This window comes from Cydia fagiglandana, chromosome 9 (assembly GCF_963556715.1).
Source record: "Cydia fagiglandana chromosome 9, ilCydFagi1.1, whole genome shotgun sequence".
In the NCBI taxonomy this organism is placed as follows: domain Eukaryota; kingdom Metazoa; phylum Arthropoda; class Insecta; order Lepidoptera; family Tortricidae; genus Cydia; species Cydia fagiglandana.
Window position 1 is genome coordinate 18,827,874 of NC_085940.1, and position 19,886 is coordinate 18,847,759.

The following is a 19,886-nucleotide window of genomic DNA, read 5'->3' on the forward strand; positions in this document are numbered from 1 at the left end:
TCCCATTCGTACCTATATCTGTCCTCCTTTTGGCCTAGGGTTCCCCCGCGCCAGATCCACAGAACACGGACGTACTCTATCGGAATCGGAACGGAACCGGCGCCGGATCGGATATACAGCACACTCCTCGCCCTTCCAACTATCTACGTGTCGTTACGACAAAAACTGTCTACAGCTCGAAATCTGCTAGGGCGGCCGCATATTCTAGGACCATTATGGCGGCCGCCGGATGCGTTTGTCGGGCGGACATTATTCGCATCTCGAACTGTTCGCGCGCTGCTCATGTTTAGCCTAATGTTACGCACAATGGCGTTGTTGCGAGCAATGCGACGATTGCCGAGGCGGCGACGGACCAGTGACGTCCCAAGGCGTTGATAGTGCAACACAACCTTAACGGCTCGGCCAGGACATTGCGCGACTGGCGACGGCGGCGGCAACCATAGGTTGGAACGAGACAGCGATCGGACCTTTCGTTCCCACCTATGGTTGCCGCAGTTTTGCAATGTCGTGGCCGTGCCGTTAGATACGTTTGTCGCGCGATTATTAATCGGACGACGAGTCGCAACTATTGCGCGTATTGTGTGACATGGAATCGGCCTGATGGCTTTCCATGATGAAGGGAACAGAAAGTGTACTTAGTACCAAATACTCAGAGTTATGGGTGATGGATGAGCATAATGATCTACACAAGATCGATTGAAACGAAATATTGAAAAGTTTGTGAGTTTAAACCCAGTAAACTAGTGGCGCATTCATGTAAGAATTCCATGGTGTACTTTAGATATTGCTACTACGAAAAAAAACGTAATAGGCTATGTTCGGATCGGATCCGGTACTGCCGTTATTTCATTGAAATATAAATTGTAAAACTATTTCAAGAACTGGAATATTTCTTTAGTAATTTAGTTAAAAGTTTCCTTGTTTTTATTTCTTCGGTTGAATAAATAATGTATTAATGTTGTCAGTATCATTTATTGAAAGCGACTGATATTTGTAACCCCCAATCAAAAATTAGAAATAAAACGCTATTTTACTAGAAGTTTAAAAATTGAAATCGATACGGCTGGGCCGCCTCGGTAACATTGCAAACAAAAATCGTTATAATTTTGCATGTTTTGCTAACTAATTTCTAGTTCCTTTAGATACATATAATTACATGTTTCGTGTAAGTTATTTTAGTTTTCTACACATTTCAGAGAAATTATAATCTGTAGGTTTTAGTTACAATACAGATATATTTAGTTACAATAGGATTGTGTGTAGTATGGACAGGATTTGCGTTTCTAAAATAATTTGTATAGTTTCTACTCATTTTTCTCTCAATTAGTACCAATTTTAGTTTTTTTACAAGTAGACCACTGAACTCAACTAAATGAAGTCTTTTTTATGAATGGTGGTAGAATTAACTTAGTCTTCGTAGTCAGACCGAGAAAAGTCTGCAGCGATTTTGATAGCCCACGCAGTGCAAGTGTCATTTTAAACGTCAAACTTCTATGAAATTATGACGTGCAAATAACACTTGCACTGCGTGGGCTATCAAAATCGCTGCAGACTTTTCTTGGCCTAACTCTAGCTAATCCAGATATATCCGACGTGTAACCGACGTAGCGATGACGTAGCCATAACATTTCAGTTCCATTGAAGTTCCATTGACAAAAGTACGAGAAGCAATTGGGTAGTGGTAATGTTGCGATTGGTATATTAGTGTAGTTGGTCGTATAGTCAATTAAAAGATGTAATAGACGGTGTTTCTAAAAGAATGTTGTATACAGGGCCCAGTCAACGGTCTTGGAGCAGAGACGTACCGCACTGGCCGATAAGTTGGCCCGCAAGGAGCGCCGTCGCGAGAAGAAACGCCGCAAGCAAGGCGGGGGCGACCAGAGCAATGACCAAGGTAGGTTGTGTAGGTAGCAGTGTCAGTCAACGGTACCTACTGGAGCAGAGACGTATACCGCACTGGCCGATAGTGATAAGTTGGCCCGCAAGGAGCGCCGTCGCGAGAAGAAACGCCGCAAGCAAGGCGGGGGCGACCAGAGCAATGAACAAGGTTGGTTGTGTAGGTAGCTGTGTCAGTCAACGGTACCTACTGGAGCAGAGACGTACCGCACTGGCTGATAGTGATAAGTTGGCTCGCAAGGAGCGCCGTCGCGAAAAGAAACGCCGCAAGCAAGGCGGGGGCGACCAGAGCAATGAACAAGGTTGGTTGTGTAGGTAGCTGTGTCAGTCAACGGTACCTACTGGAGCAGAGACGTACCGCACTGGCTGATAGTGATAAGTTGGCACGCAAGGAGCGCCGTCGCGAGAACAAACGCCGCAAGCAAGGCGGGGGCGACCAGAGCAATGAACAAGGTAGGTTGTGTAGGTAGCAGGTTCAGACAAGTACTGAAGCAGAGACGTAACGCACTGGCAGATAGTTGGCCCGCAAGGAGCGCCGTCGCGAGAAGAAACGCCGCAAGCAGGGCGGGGGCGACCAGAGCAATGAACAAGGTTGGTTGTGTAGGTAGCTGTGTCAGTCAACGGTACCTACTGGAGCAGAGACGTACCGCACTGGTCGATAAGTTGGCCCGCAAGGAGCGCCGTCGCGAGAAGAAACGCCGCAAGCAAGGCGGGGGCGACCAGAGCAATGAACAAGGTAGGTTGTGTAGGTAGCTGTGTCAGTCAACGTTACCTACTGGAGCAGAGACGTACCGCACTGGCCGATAAGTTGGCCCGCAAGGAGCGCCGTCGTGAAAAGAAACGCCGCAAGCAAGGCGGGGGCGACCAGAGCAATGAACAAGGTTGGTTGTGTAGGTAGCTGTGTCAGTCAACGTTACCTACTGGAGCAGAGACGTACCGCACTGGTCGATAAGTTGACCCGCAAGGAGCGCCGTCGCGAGAAGAAACGCCGCAAGCAAGGCGGGGGCGACCAGAGCAATGAACAAGGTTGGTTGTGTAGGTAGCTGTGTCAGTCAACGTTACCTACTGGACCAGAGACGTACCGCACTGGCCGATAAGTTGGCCCGCAAGGAGCGCCGTCGCGAGAAGAAACGCCGCAAGCAAGGCGGGGGCGACCAGAGCAATGAACAAGGTTGGTTGTGTAGGTAGCAGTGTCAGTCAACGGTACTGGAGCAGAGACGTACCGCACTGGTCGATAAGTTGGCCCGCAAGGAGCGCCGTCGCGAGAAGAAACGCCGCAAGCAAGGCGGGGGCGACCAGAGCAATGAACAAGGTAGGTTGTGTAGGTAGCTGTGTCAGTCAACGGTACCTACTGGAGCAGAGACGTACCGCACTGGCCGATAAGTTGGCCCGCAAGGAGCGCCGTCGCGAGAAGAAACGCCGCAAGCAAGGCGGGGGCGACCAGAGCAATGAACAAGGTTGGTTGTGTAGGTAGCTGTGTCAGTCAACGGTACCTACTGGAGCAGAGACGTACCGCACTGGCTGATAGTGATAAGTTGGCCCGCAAGGAGCGCCGTCGCGAGAAGAAACGCCGCAAGCAAGGCGGGGGCGACCAGGCCCCAATTTCACATCGGTGACAGGTGTGGCGAATTGTAAAATCACTGTTGCTGACGTCACAGGCATCCATGGGCTACGATTACCACTTACCATCGGGCGGGCCGTATTCATGTTTGCCACCATCATTGTATTATTTAAAAAAAACTTTATTATATCGGAAAAAAACAGATATTTCTCCTGCGAAGTTTCTGACAATTGTCAAAGATTTAGAAGAATTGTAGGTAATTCTTGACAGGTAATGAGTTATATGTCGGAATTTCGTGGCAATTGTAGTGTTTCTTGTGACAATTGTCATAAACTTAGCAAGAGAAATACCTATTTTTTTCCGATATCATAAAGTTTTTTTTAATAATACAATGATGGTGGCAAACAGGAATACGGCCCGCCCGATGGTAAGCGGTAACCGTAGCCCATGGATGCCTGTGACGTCAGCAACAGTGATTTTACAATTCTTCGCACCTGTCACGTTGGTGAAACAGGGGCCTGAGCAATGAACAAGGTTGGTTGTGTAGGTAGCTGTGTCAGTCAACGGTACCTACTGGAGCAGAGACGTACCGCACTGGCTGATAGTGATAAGTTGGCCCGCAAGGAGCGCCGTCGCGAGAAGAAACGCCGCAAGCAAGGCGGGGGCGACCAGAGCAATGAACAAGGTTGGTTGTGTAGGTAGCTGTGTCAGTCAACGGTACCTACTGGAGCAGAGACGTACCGCACTGGCCGATAAGTTGGCCCGCAAGGAGCGCCGTCGCGAGAGAAACGCCGCAAGCAAGGCAGGGTGATGAACAGGGTAGGTTGTGTACTAGAACAGAACAGATAAGCTGTCTCGCGATCAGACCAGTAAACAAGGTAAGTCTGCCACTCAACTTACATTGTCTCTAGTCTATGGATGCTGGAGCGAAGAGTACTGGTTAATAACTGATCCGCAAGATTTTACACATAAAGTAGATAAAAGTTTTAATGTCCAAAATGGATAGGTCCTTTCTTTATTTCATGTATTTTTTTTGTGTTAGTTTCCAAGAACTTTCTAGCTTTTTGAAATCTTTCCGCAACTTGCACACATGTAACAACTGATAATGAAAGCTCATCGGTCGTTTCATACCGTGCAACTGCATACACACAACATCAAAATATTCATCTGCCACCTCGACAAAAATCCGAAACGCTTCCAAACAATTTGTTAAATCAGAAAAACGACTACTACATTCACGTGTCTCTGACTTTATTTAATTTCCTCCATTACCTTAGTCACACAGGAAGAATCCGAAAGCGTACAGTCGACGTCAAAGATATGTTTACACTTTTTGCCTTATTACAAAGGAGTAAGGTGCAAAAGTGTAAACATATTTTTGACATCGGCTGTACAATTTAAATTGTTTCGTATAAATCAGGGTGCGAGCGCGACGAGCGACCGCCCGCGCTATTATTGCGCGAGTTGAACGCACCGCAAGCGGGACAAATTTTTACAATTCTAACATAACCTTTCAAAAATCTCATCCATACTCCTGAGTCACGATGTCCTTTTAAAAGCACATATTCAAATTGAATTTTGAACTGTTATGGAATAAAAAAAGGTTCTAAATTCAAAACTAAAAATTACCCTGGGGCTTAGGAGGAGTTTAACTCCCATGATAACGATTCACATATTCTGTACAGTCTGATGGTACAGTTTTATTGAATATAAGGCAATTCTGCAATGATCACGAAATACAGTAGCTCGGAGTAATTAACAACGGAGACGCCATGTCTAAAAGTTTCGGTACAAAATAGTCTGCCGTTTTTTGCGGGGGAGGGGCACATCAAATGTATAGTACGTCATGTCAGATAAACGTCAGTCCATACATATGGTTGACATGTGGTTGACCATTGGCCGCCTATTTTCGACAGAGGGGAACGCCTGTTAATGGCGGCTCCATTGTTAATTACTCCGAGTACATATACTGTAACAATTTGCCAAAACAGGCAGTGTTACTATTCACAAAAGTCACATTTATTATGACTTTTGGCCCTCGTCTGCGACATGATGCGACAATGTACGAAATATTCTGCAGCAATTTGCCAAAACAAACAGTGTTACCATTAGATGGTCACCAAAGTCAAATTTTTTATTACTGCTTTCCGATTTTCCTTCTCGCAATGTCTTCGGCAACTTATTTTGTAGGCCCATTGGCGCGCAAGTAATCCCTCATAAAGTCTATAGCCAGCTTCCGCGGCTTTCCCCTTCTATCGTGACATGATCGTGACAAGAAGCAAGCGGAAAAACCCACTATTATGCCGCCTTTATGGTATAAATAGAAAAAGAAACAAAAGCTTTAGTGTAAAAGTTATTTAAAAATATACGTTTATTTTAAGAATATTATCAACAAGTCTCTTTTACTAGCGAACTTGTGGAAGGGGCATTATGCGAATGGGACAATTCCAGACGGGGCAGTATGCGAACGGGGCATTTTGTAGACAGAACTTGTTTCCATAGAACCTTCTAGAAGTTCCAGAGAAGAGACGTTTTTTGAAAGGTCTAATCGCGGTTACGGAGCTAAAAGTCCTAACAGGACCCAGTGATTAGTTGCCCAAAATTTTACAGTTAAAAACCCCAGTTAACCGGCTGATCCTGATCGTGAGCAAGGGGAGCGGGGCACATTTTATAAATACAAACACTCCGTTTGGCTTCCCTCCAGCGCCATTCCCGCACAGTTCGCCGTCCGCGCAACACCAGCTTTTCAGGTATAAAGTGCTAATAGTGTCAGTGTTGTGATATTTTTAACCGGTTAACTTAGGTTAGGTTATTTATTGCGAAAGAACGGTGTAAGTGTCGGTCTATGAATAGACGTGTGAACTTTCGTGTGGTAAAGGGAGCATGTGCTCCCGCTGATCTGATTTCAGCGCGGTAACGTGACGATGGATTGTTAACGGTTTCTAATTTGGTGTATAGTGTTTTTGTGAGATCGCTTTCAGCTTACGGATGCTCTTTAGAATTTTCTGAGGATCGGAAGCCGAGTGTTTTTTTTAGTCTATTAGTGTGTCCTGTTGGGCAAAGGCCTCCTCTCTTTCCCGCCACTTGTCTCTGTCCAATGCACACTACCGCCACTCTACACAGAATGCATCGAGGTTGTCCCGCCATCTCCGTTTGGGTCTATGTCACTGTTAAATTTTCAAGCCATGAAATATTATCAGACCAAAAATCATGGTCTATAATTTTCAACAGAGTTAAATGATTCTGAAGAGTTCTGATTCTGAAGCTCTGATATGCTTTTCAATGATGACTTATTTAATGCTACAAAATCAAAATTGGCTTATTCTTAATGCCATAGAAATAGAGTCGATAATTTGTAGACATTAAGGTACATTGACTGTTAAAAGTAAAACTGTGAGAGAAGTCAATGTCTTAAAACTGTGTCACAGCGTTCTTATACCTTTGTAATAAGGTCGCTACTATTTTAAGAGGTTGAATGAACTAGTTTCATTTCGTTTGTACTAATGTGTTTAGATTCTTCTAAATTTGAATGTACCTAATGGATATCTTGCACAATGAAACGCAAAAATATATGACAAGCTTTTATGTTTGTACAAATAAATAGTAGTATTTAGATATTTTTGTTTGCTTCATTGTGCAAAATATTATACACACAGTCTTAAGTCATTAAGATATTGACTTGCAAATAATACGAAAATTGCTGCAAATGTTTGACTCTATTTCAATGCCTTCTGCAACTTTAGGATCTGATTGGGGAGTAAAAGAGGAAAAAGTCTAATATAATATTTATTAATACTTTCAAACAATCTTCAGCAAAAAACTGTTTATATAAGATCTTCAGCAAAAATCAAACCTACAGCAAAAAAGTTTACCTACTATAGTATTCATAATTTCAAACCATCTTCAGCATATATCGAATATTCAGCAATAAAGGTTGCAATAATCTACAAGAGTTCTATTTGCATTGCTGTTGTTGATATTTTTATTTGCATTGGCCAATTGAACGGCCTAATTATCAGTTCTATCGACGTATTGGCACTATACACTGTTCAGTCCAGTTTTGTAGCGTGGTGGTTTAGATATGCAATTATGCACCTTCGCTTACATACGCCTAGATTCTAAATTAACTGATAAGTGTGAAGTACGTCTTAGCCACTCTTTAGTGGGTAAGACTGCACATTAGATAGCCCCCAAAACAATATCATCAGTAGAGATTTGCAATGTCAAAACATCGCGATTATTCGACGACAATGAAGTTAACATAAAATATCTGGGAGACCGAAACTCTGAAAACATATAAAAACTCAAAAATTCCCAGAGATGAAACCTAGCTATATCGATTTTTTGCCTCGAAAACCTCCACCTATAGCAAATTTCAACGAAATCTTTAGAGCCGTTTCCGAGATCCCCGAAATACATAAATACACAAGAATGACTCGTTTAAAGGTATAAGATAACATTTTGATCAATAACATCGAGGAAAAACACTCACAATGAACGTCTAATATCCAAATTTTCGGTTTGTCTAGCAAGACTATACATAATTACATATTCTTTACGCTCAATGTGGAAAAGGCCGACATATAAAATGTATTGCTGGGAAGACCGTCATATAGGACAAGAAGTCTCGTATTTGTACCTATACGTACTTCCCTCACTCAGAAAGATCTTCAATGTTCTAACGATCTTCTGAGCATAAGTGGAGTATGTGTACAGTGTAAGGATTTCGCCTAGTTGTCGAGGCTCCACTGTATTTGGTTTTAGGGTGGAATGTTTTTAGCCGTGTCCGCTGGAGTCAACACGTGAGTCACGCTGACGTTTATACTTAGCTGTTTATTTACCAACAGCTGCCGCCGGCTGGAAGGAGACTTAACGTCGACACGTACCAAAATATGAAAATATGTTATTTCAGATATAATACAGTATGTGTCCGACCTGACCGAATGGGGCTTTAATTCCAGGGCTTGATTTTACTCGCTAAACTGAGCTACTTTTACTATGGGACCAACCCTAAAATCGAGGATTTTTTTTTGGCTTTTCCATATAAAACGTCGACATCTGATCAGACAAAATGTATGAAAACGTAAAAAGATTTTTCGGGATATCGGGGTTGGTGCCATAATAAAAGTAGCTCAGTTTAGCGAGTAGAATCGAGCCCTGGATTTAAAGCCCGATGGTCAGTAACACCCTTTAGATTTAGGAAAGACTTTTCATAAGATAAGTCGAGGTGATGGGTAAAAGCAACTATGGGATTATTGCGTTAAGTTCCTTTTTTAAACAACTCGAATTACAAGAGCTTGCTGGAAATAAAACGTCACATAGAGGGCGGTTCCGGCGGTTTGACCAATCGTATTCGAGAAAGAAATAATAACTAGATGCAAGAACTTCATATTTGCATATATCCCCGTGACCTAATGACCTGGTAAACTTGTAGGCATCCCGGTATAGAACAACTGGATTTCGTATTTTTTTATTTTTATTTTTTTTATTTTATTTTATAGACACACCAACAGTACATAAACAAAGCAAGTAAAGTTACATAAGTACATCAGACACGTATGATATTTATGCACCAATAACAGGTGTGCAACAACATTCAAACAGTTCGAGGCTTTTACACTACTTTACAAACTATAAATATACATTAATAGGTTAAGTAATTAAGGCATGCAGGAAAGACTATATAACTACTATAAACATTACTTGTTAAAAGTTTGTTTGAGCATTCTGCGCTTTAAATTTTGTATAGAATCACTAAATATGTCTATTTCAAAGTTTTGTTCAAGAGACAGATTGTTCCATGTTACTTGCATTCTATGGACCGGAAGTGACTTGCCCAGTTTAGTCCTGGTACAACTGGGGCGAAAAGTAGTGCGACGACCAGACCGGGTGCTAGCTTTTGGTACTGTAAAGTTATTAAAATGTTGTCATAATATTACACATTTTTTTTTAGAAATGGAGAGTCAGTTAAACAAAATCAATTTTTATTTTCGTTCCATAGGACTATGGAACGGATGACGGACGTCATGTGTCTTTATCGTGAATTGGAGATCAAAACTTTCCAAACTGTGCTAGCTCTGCAACGGATTAGTAAAAGCTTCTGTACCATTTTTTCTAAACTGCCATTTAAGAAGACTTTTCGATTCAGGCATATTTACGTACCTAACAGATATTTATGTTGACAAGTCATGGAGCCAAGTAAATAAATTCTAATTTTGGATACGAGTGTTACATTGATGATGATGATTATGTATTCCTGTTATCCCTCATTTTTTTTTATTATTATGAATGGGCTTACTCATGGCCACAGACTAGCCGAGGCGTAGACGTGGCCTACGATGGAGCGAGCTCGCCCAGAAGGTGCCTGTTCACTCTTGATTTGAAGGTTGCCGGGTTATAAGAACACGGAAATATAGACGCCGGCAAGGAATTCCATTCCTTGGCAGTGCGCATAAGGAAAGTAGAAGCAAAGCGCTTCGTGCGAATTGGTGGAATATCTACCAAGTAAGGATGGAAACCGGCCGTGCGTCTAAAAGTCCGATGGTAGAATGGGGACGGTGGAATAAGCTCGTGTAGCTCTTGGGCACACTCCCCGAAGTGCAACCTGTAGAATACCGACAGGCTGGCAGTCATTAGGGACATAAGGCTCGCAGAAGAATTTTCCATTTGTCGTTATCTTGAGCGGCTACTTCCAGCTCTTTCCAGTCGAGTCCAGTTGAGCGAGCCAGTTGATAAAGAATCAAGTGTCTCATATTGTTCTTTATAAATTACTCCCTTTTCCGACTAGTTTTTCGACATCTAAATAACATTTTGTCTACAGACATGGCAGAAGCTGTAGAAGCACCCCCACAGGAAGAGCTGCGCGCCCGCGCCGGGCCCAGCAGTGAGCCAGAAGAGGACGAGCGTAGTGCTGCCGAGCAGAGACGCAGGGCCAAGGACCCTCCTATCACCTTCAAGGACATCGACGTGAGTGTTATAGTTGTAGGAAACAGTAGAAGCACCCCCACAGGAGCTGCGCCCGCGCCGGGCCCAGCAGCGAGCCAGAAGAGGACGAGCGTAGTGCTGCCGAGCAGAGACGCAGGGCCAAGGACCCTCCCATCACCTTCAAGGACATCGACGTGAGTGTTATAGTTGTAGGAAACAGTAGAAGCACCCCCACAGGAGCTGCGCCCTCGCCGGGCCCAGCAGCGAGCCAGAAGAGGACGAGCGTAGTGCTGCCGAGCAGAGACGCAGGGCCAAGGACCCTCCCATCACCTTCAAGGACATCGACGTGAGTGTTATAGTTGTAGGAAACAGTAGAAGCACCCCCACAGGAGCTGCGCCCGCGCCGGGCCCAGCAGCGAGCCAGAAGAAGACGAGCGTAGTGCTGCCGAGCAGAGACGCAGGGCCAAGGATCCCCCCATCACATTCAAGGACATCGATGTAAGTACCACATGGTAGTAGATATGACCCAGCCAGCTACACGACGGGAGCGACGCCGAGCAGACGCAGGGCCAAGGACCATTCCTTGTCCATGTCCTTCAAGGATATCGATGTGAGTACCACATGGTAGTAGATATGACTCAGCCAACTAGACGACGGGAGCGACGCCGAGCAGACGCAGGGAGAAAGACCCGCCTATTACCTTAAGTGAGTGCCTTGGCTGCTATATGATGTTCCTTTCCTAGATCAAAAGCCATACAGCAATAGAAGCTTGACCACAAACTCGGAGTTATCCGGTTAAACCGTTAACCCAGTGTCAAACTGTACTGGTAACTATGTTGTGTGTGTAACCGGGTTAGTGGGATGGTGCAAGTGACCCTCACTGGAATAGGAGATACTAGTCGGGTTATTCATTAAACGTCTGTCATAAGACTGTCGAATCTGTTATTATTTAGACTTCTCTGTTTCTTAGATAGAGACAATATTGTTGAGAGGTGTGTTAAGATTTAGAGTCAGACCAAAAAAAGTCTGCAGCGATTTTGATAGCCCACGCAGTGCAAATGTTATTTTAATCGTCAAAATTCTATGAAATTATGACGTATAAATAAAAGTTGCACTGCGTGGGCTATAAAAATCGCTGCAATTTTTTTTGGTCTAACTATGAATAAGGGGGCCGTTTGTTCGATCTCAATAACGTTTGCTAAAAAAATATTGTATGTGAAGTTGTACAGTTTTGTATGGGATAACAGATGCGTTACGGTAACCTGTCCATCAGATGCAGTTACTGCTATCTGACTTGGCTCAAAGAAAAAACTTTTTTTTAGATCCTTTAATGAGAACGCGATGATGAAACACCGAGGTTGAGCAGAACAATTGCCGACTGACATTTGCCACCAATGTGTTCCGATTGTTAGTAAACATAGTAATAATCATAACCCTTCCTGTTGCATCTGGCACGTTGCCAGCTCGCTAATGCTGTGTGTCTGCAGTTAAGACAGGATTATCGACGCGGTATAATTACGCGGCGACCTTTTGAACAGACGAGTAACACTAATAAATCTGATGGAGCGTTTAATCCGGAAGACTATGAGTTTGAGTAATGTTCAGCATAAGCACAGAATAAGTAATAGTATTATCATACAGAACGGACACGCACCGCCCCGCCCCGACTCGGATTGCCTCGCCCCGCGACTGAGTTCTGACGGACTCCTGACATACTCTCAGTTCGGCTAGCAACGCCGCGGCGCGATGACGCAACGTTCAAAATGCCGATGTATTTTGCGATGTATGGTTGTTTTTCAAATTCACGAAATAAAGAACATTTATTTTTATTATACATATATTAAAAAGTAGCGTTTTGTAATTATTTATATTTAGTCCACGCTAATTGTGTAACGACAATTCGACATGACATTTTTGGTAATTTATTGCCGCACCATACTTTACGTAATATTTTACGGCCTTTACGGGTTACGGGTGAGTTCGCTATATGCGAATATGCGTTCAAATAATATTAGCTGTGACCTGTGAATAGAACAGTTTATTATAGCAAGGATCTAGGAGAAAATACCATCTTGTAAATTATGTTTGTTTCTTTAATTTTAGGAATAAAAATGTTTGATATTTACGTTACGAGTACAACGATAACGCTCCGTGAACTCAAAAACATGTAAATAGTAGCCCTAAGCGACTTACTCACACAATGACGCGTGTACAGACGTGCCGTTCACACATATACACGCAAACGAGTTTTGATGTATGGCGTGTCCGCCCTGTGGCATAAGTTTTAGACTTTCGATGGTCATTTGCTCATTTGACAAGACATCAAGACACATGTGTCAAATTGCAATTATTGCTACCTTGCGTGAATGTTACAGCTTGGCAAAAAAGAGTTGCAATTAAAAATTGGTAACACTGTAGGTAGTGTCGATGTCGTCCCGTTTTCTTATACAAATTGGTTTGAAAGGGACGACACTACAGTGTTGCCACTTTTTAATTTCTACTCTTTTTTGACCAACCTGTATGTACATATTTTTAAGTTATTCATAATCTTATTAATTACTTAACTGGCCTCTGTTTTGCATGTTTGTAACAAACGCAAATTTTAAAGTCATATGTAATAAATAGAGAGGGACAAACGCCAGCAAATGAGACATTTCACAGACATCTATGAATTTTCGGTTTTACAAGGAACAGTCATTACTATACAGATCCACCTAATATTGTAATTATACCATGATTCAGATTCTGATTCTGAATAATTGACTAAGTACTTCAATGATGCCATTCCACGTCTAAATTTAACCGTCATAAATTGTGGATTTGGCAGACAGAGTTGTCTAGGCTGACTAAGCCCATAACCACCAACGCAAACTAATCTGGTGTCTAGTAACAGTAGAGAAAGGAATAATAAGACACTGTGTCTTAGACACGGAAAGTAAGTAATGCCAATATTATAGCACTTATAGCTCCGTACATAATGCGGTGACTAGGCAACAGGCAGAGGTATTCTATGTCGCTTAAATGGTCAGATATGGTACATCGTTTTTGAGCTAATTCCTGGTAAAATGATGAGTCTAGTGGTCTACAATTCAAATAGATTCACTGTATCTTCTATCCTACAATATACCCTAGAATATTCTGGTCTTACACGCACTGACCGATTTTTGTAAGGAACAGAAGTGACAAATATCTAGTGCAGTTTGGCTGGCAGTGATCTCACCGATGACCAAAACTCTTGGCATACCTGTTCGGCAGTATTTGTCACACGTCTATTTGTTTCCAGCACAATAATCAAATGTTTTCGAGAGCCAAAATCACGGTAATAAAGTGTTGAAAACACTTACCTAAAGTACCATTATAAGATCAACCGCCTTACTAATGGTTGATTTGATATTAATACCACAGTGGGCCAAACCAAGATTAAAAAAAATACGATGAAAAGCAAAAATTTATCGGGATCACAGATGTAACGAAAAGTGACGTGACCATCGCCATAGGTAGGTACATTATTCAGGCTTAGTTTCGCGTTTGCTACTAGGGCAGATACGCAATAGTGCGGAAACGTTTGAATGTCTAAGAGCGCACGATGATTTAGGTAATATGCATCAATGTGTTTAAGTTTCTCAGGGCAGTCAGTTGAAAATATATAGGCGCAATGTAAAAGTTGTTTTTATTGAAATTGACAAGAACCCATGGCACACAGTGAACGCTGGCACAATATTCCTGAACTGAGATTGTGTCAATCCGTCGTCGCGAGGTAAGGTAATTACATTAAGGGCGGGGTGGAGCGTGGTCATTCTGTATAAAATACTATCACTATTTTGGCAAGATAAAGATATGCTCATAGATATGTTTTAAAAATTCAGTTTCGCCGGCACGACCGACGCGCGACTGTTTTAGACGTTCCAGAGTGTTCCTCCGTGGGAGTTCGATGACACACTCGCATAAATTCCGTTTTGTTTTATAAATCAATTTAGAATATTCTCAACTTTGTTTGGCACACTCTGCAGTCAACATAAGTAACATGTGTTACAGTTGTAGTGCATAATTAATATCCGTCGTTTTTTTTACGGAAATGTACGAACGTGTTTTGCTATTTCAGTCAGTCTCGATACAAAAAGTACTGAGGTTGACTGCAGTCAACCTTATGCATGCTATGTACTGCAGTACATAGCATGACAAATACGAACGTTTTCGTGGAAATACGATGGAAAACAATTATGCACTACATACAGATGTACGCATGTTTAGACTAAGACCTCAGACCTAAGACCTCAGTCAGAAATTGTAGATTTTTCCTTGATTTGCTAAAGAATAATAAAGCCACAGTCAAACAACATGTAGGATATCTAGCGGTCCGGCTCATGGAAAGCGATTACCGTAGTCTATAGACGCGTGCAATAGCAGGAGCGTCACCTTACAATAACATTAATTTACAATATTTTATATACAACATCTGTGATGCGTTCAGTGTATGTAACGCACACTCGCATTTAAATGCCTTTCATTATGTAGCAGTCACATAAACGACTATTACTTAACATACGAGTACTACAGTAGACAGGATGCGTATGCGCAGTTTCAAATCAACAAATGTTTCCTTGATCTGAAATCCGCGGCATGGATTACACATTTGACTTCTTATAAATAGTATGATCTTGCAATCTTACAATAACATTCGGCGTGATTCACGGGAAAGTCTTTACACAACACAAAAACTGAAATAAGTGACCGTATGTAAACCCTATCTCCTTGCAATAAGATACATTTTCAGTTCACAATGAAGTCCAGTACCAGTATATCTCAGACCTCTCATTACGAATAGTTGTTATTGTACGAGGTGTCCACTTATAGTGGAGTGTGACTACATCCCAGTTTAAGAACGGTACAGGAAAAGTTCGTGATGTCACGCCGTGGGTGGGAGCGTTTCCGACAGCTGAATCCGTGATCTAATGGATTATAATGAAGTTAATGAGTTTACGACCGGCGAATGATCGTTCTTTAACCGACTACAAAAAGGAGGTTCTAAATTCGAAGGGGTTTTTGTTACTCTTACTGTGTATGTCCTGAATTTTATAAAAAGGCACCACACTCCTGCCAATAAGGTGGAATGGACCAATCATTGGAGGGGGCCAACATTAGTCCCCCTATATTTCCCGATTTCTCGTAGGCCGCTAAACTAAATTGAAATATTATTATCATATTTGATAGGGTTACGTTTCTTAGTTGATTCAATTTTGATCAGTTCATGATTCCTGGAGAAATCGACAAACTCTTCAAATAGATACATAACGTTTTCTATACACAATTATAGAGATTTACATAAGTGACTCGTTCCTTTGAGAAAACTAATTATTGGATTTGGCAAACGACTGACGATAAAGGCCTGTGCACACCGGCTTGCGTGTGCGTACTGTGCGTGACGTGCGCGTGTGCGTGCGCAAAAATGTTGGAGCCGCACACGCACACGTCACGCAAGCGGTGTGTCATCTCTCATAAGGATCTGTATACTACAACTCCGCACGCGCACGTGCACGTCACGCACACGCAGCCGGTGTGCACAGGCCTTAAGGCAAGGAGCCTATTGAAAAACCCTATTTTCTTCGAAAAATCTTCAATGGCATGTCCATTACCACTATTTTTATCGCCAGGGTGCCGCAGAGTTCGCGAAGCTGCAAGCGGCCGTGGCCAACCTCACGTTATCTCCTGAAGAACACCAGTCTTTGAGCGAGCTGGAACAGTACTTGGTGCAGGGAGAAGGCAGCTGGGCGCTTGGCGATGAGTTCCTATCATTCATCGGTGAGTAAAACTATGATTTTACAGAGTAATCCTTATAGATAATTTCATTCATTCACGGGAAGGAACGAAACGGACCGGAAAACGCGTGCAGTGCCCTGTTTATCAAAAGCTTGTAACTTGTAATACAAGTGGAAGTCTCTTTCCAACAAAAGCTGTCAAAAAGACGCGCTCTCATTTTCATAACAACAATGTTTTATTCAAAATCTCACTTCTCCTGCTGACTCAGCGAACCAAAAAATGAGACTGCCTCCGACACAAGACAGCGCCTCTGTTCTCGATCCTACCCTTCTTATGTGCCTATCTTTTGTTGCGGCGCTCAAAAGACGTATTGTGCTACCAACCGACATTTTTTGCGCGAATGATCTAATGTGATTGCGCCATAACTTTCGTTCGGTTGTCGTCTTCGAACAGAATAGAATAGAAATACATTTATTTATGACAAACAAACACAGATGACAAAAACATGTTGACAAATATACAATGTATAACATTTAGTGCAAAATGCCATAAAAGAGTCACAACTTAGCATGTAGCCAGCGCTGTTCTTCCGCTGTGACCCAGGCGTACACGCCGTTCGACGACGAGGCGGTTATGCTTTAATTTTTTTTAACTAATTAAATTAGTTTAGTAACTAATTAAAAACTAGAACTATAACCTTTGGAATCCTCGGAATGAAAGAGTTAAAGCTTTTTAGAATCCCGCAAAAGAACAAAGGTAAAAATTGTGAAGGTTTAACTTGTTTTTTTTTTGTTATAGGTCGTCTGCTAAACGCGGACAGCTCAGAAGAGATCAGGGTGGCGACGCTCCGCTGCCTGGCGGCCATGGCGCTGCGCGACGACGTGTCGCTGCTGCTGCACCAGGACCGGCGCTCCCACGCCGTCATGAACTACGCGCGCCGCATCGACCAGCTGCCCGCCGCCGAGCAGACCGCGCTGGCGCTAGCGGTAAGGACACCACAGACCATGCTAGACCATACCATACCAAACCATACAGCACCATACCTAACCATACAGATCATTAGACATATCGACCGGGATGTGAACCGTGATTATCTTTTGTAATTGTTTTGTTTGTTGTGTGATTATCAGGAGCTCGAAAACATCGATATAAGTCTAGTGAAACTAACCGTGAATCATTCAAAACTATCATACAGAACATATCAAACCATACTAGACCTTGACCATACAAGACCATACCAGATCATACCAAACCATACGTACAATACAAGATAATAAATTATATTTTATATTCTTTTTCTTTCTTTCTGTTCTAATGTTAAGTTGACGATCTTTTAGTGAAAGCCTGCATTTAATCCTTTTTTTTTATATAATATTGTGTCTTTTTTCTATAAGAAATAAATATATCTATCTATCTAATACCAGACCATACCAGGCCATACATACAATACTACATCATAACAAGACTATACCAAACTATACAGACCATAAAAAACCGTACAAGACCATACTAAACCATACAGTACCATACAAACTGCGTTTATTCGATTTGATAATGATTCAGCCTAATGTAACATATAATTGTCCGCAGCTCTGCAACCTGTTCGAGAACATCTCCTCATCAGAGTGGCTGCTGTACATCAGCGAGTGGGAGGTGGACGGCCAGCCCGTCTCCAACATCCGCGTCACCACCAAGGTGAGACCTGATGTGACATATAACTGTCCGCAGCTCTGCGACCTGTTCGCGAACATCTCCTCATCAGAGTGGCTGCTGTACATCAGCGAGTGGGAGGTGGACGGCCAGCCCGTCTCCAACATCCGCGTCACCACCAAGGTGAGACCTGATGTGACATATTACTGTCCGCAGCTCTGCAACCTGTTCGAGAACATCTCCTCATCAGAGTGGCTGCTGTACATCGGCGAGTGGGAGGTGGACGGCCAGCCCGTCTCCAACATCCGCGTCACCACCAAGGTGAGACCTGATGTGACATATAACTGTCCGCAGCTCTGCGACCTGTTCGCGAACATCTCCTCATCAGAGTGGCTGCTGTACATCAGCGAGTGGGAGGTGGACGGCCAGCCCGTCTCCAACATCCGCGTCACCACCAAGATGAGACCTGATGTGACATATAACGGTCCGCAGCTCTGCAACCTGTTCGAGAACATCTCCTCATCAGAGTGGCTGCTGTACATCAGCGAGTGGGAGGTGGACGGCCAGCCCGTCTCCAACATCCGCGTCACCACCAAGGTGAGACCTGATGTGACATATAACTGTCCGCAGCTCTGCAACCTGTTCGAGAACATCTCCTCATCAGAGCGGCTGCTGTACATCAGCGAGTGGGAGGTGGACGGCCAGCCCGTCTCCAACATCCGCGTCAGCACCAAGGTGAGACCTGATGTGACATATAACTGTCCGCAGCTCTGCAACCTGTTCGAGAACATCTCCTCATCAGAGTGGCTGCTGTACATCAGCGAGTGGGAGGTGGACGGCCAGCCCGTCTCCAACATCCGCGTCACCACCAAGGTGAGACCTGATGTGACATATAACTGTCCGCAGCTCTGCAACCTGTTCGAGAACATCTCCTCATCAGAGCGGCTGCTGTACATCAGCGAGTGGGAGGTGGACGGCCAGCCCGTCTCCAACATCCGCGTCAGCACCAAGGTGAGACCTGATGTGACATATAACTGTCCGCAGCTCTGCAGTCTGTTCGAGAACATCTCCTCATCTGCTGTACATCAGTGTCACCACCAAGGTAAGGCCTGTTCTAAACAGACCTACATTGAGAACCCCTCTTTATTGTGTGGCTCCAACGCACGGTAAATTCTTCTCTACTGCGCGAACTGGAAAATAAAGTTTCATCACCGTAACGTCACGAACGTCGTAAAATAGCGCCACGATTTTTCAAAAACTTGGCTGGCTGAACCCACTGCAGCCTTGCTGTTTCGATTCCGTAGCCTTGCTGGTTCGATGTCCACCTATTCGTAAGTCACAGCAGTGAGATACGATAAGATGTACAGTCAGCAGCAGAAGTTGCTAAGCAGGCCAGGTGTTCAAAATGATCTTGACGCGACTTTATTGTTAAGTGAATAAGAGCGTGTCAAGGTAATTTCGAACACCTCACCCGCTTAGCAACTTTTGCTGCTGACTGTATGTAGTTTCATAAATTGGTATGTTGATATTGTTGAGTGTAAGCAATACAGCAGCCAAATAAATACCAGCGGAAATACATACTAGTGTTAGCATTGTGTACTAAACTACTTCGCTTCCTAGGATAGCGGTGACGTCATATAGCGGCCGTCTCCATATAAATACTACGACATCCCTATTTAGCCTTATTATTTAGTAGCTAGCTCGTGTATACATATCACACTCGGCTAGCCATTATTTTTTCTAGCTTTTGTAGTAAATTAAAGTATTCATATTATTATTACCCCATTAGGTAAAAAATAGACAGCCAAAAAGCGACCTTAACATATTGAATCTAGAGTTGTAATTGCAGGTGGCCGTGCACGCGACGCTGAGCGAGGACGCGACGCTGCGCGACATCGGCACCGCGCTCATGTACAACATGGCCACCAAGGAGGTAAAGACCGTGGTCTGTATCTCTTGCTTACCTTTCCATTAACCCTACACATAAGCTAGTCTTACCTAATACCTTTAAACGAGCCATTCTTGTATATTTATTTCTCAGACAAAACATCCTCCAGACTTAGCATAGTCGCGCTACCCCCTCTGCCACGCCTACGGT

The 19,886-nt window shown here is 43.3% G+C and overlaps 1 protein-coding gene across 1 annotated transcript in view; it reads left to right on the top strand.

Moving 5' to 3' along the window:
• Positions 1–19,886, top strand: part of LOC134667571 (uncharacterized) — a 55,904-nt gene that overhangs the window by 23,533 nt on the left and 12,485 nt on the right. Inside the window, exons 7-12 of the mRNA XM_063525005.1 lie at positions 1,773–1,894; positions 10,278–10,423; positions 16,033–16,180; positions 16,937–17,124; positions 17,729–17,833; positions 19,638–19,721. Coding sequence (XP_063381075.1) covers positions 1,773–1,894; positions 10,278–10,423; positions 16,033–16,180; positions 16,937–17,124; positions 17,729–17,833; positions 19,638–19,721 — 793 coding nt within the window. The remainder of the gene's footprint in view (positions 1–1,772; positions 1,895–10,277; positions 10,424–16,032; positions 16,181–16,936; positions 17,125–17,728; positions 17,834–19,637; positions 19,722–19,886) is intronic.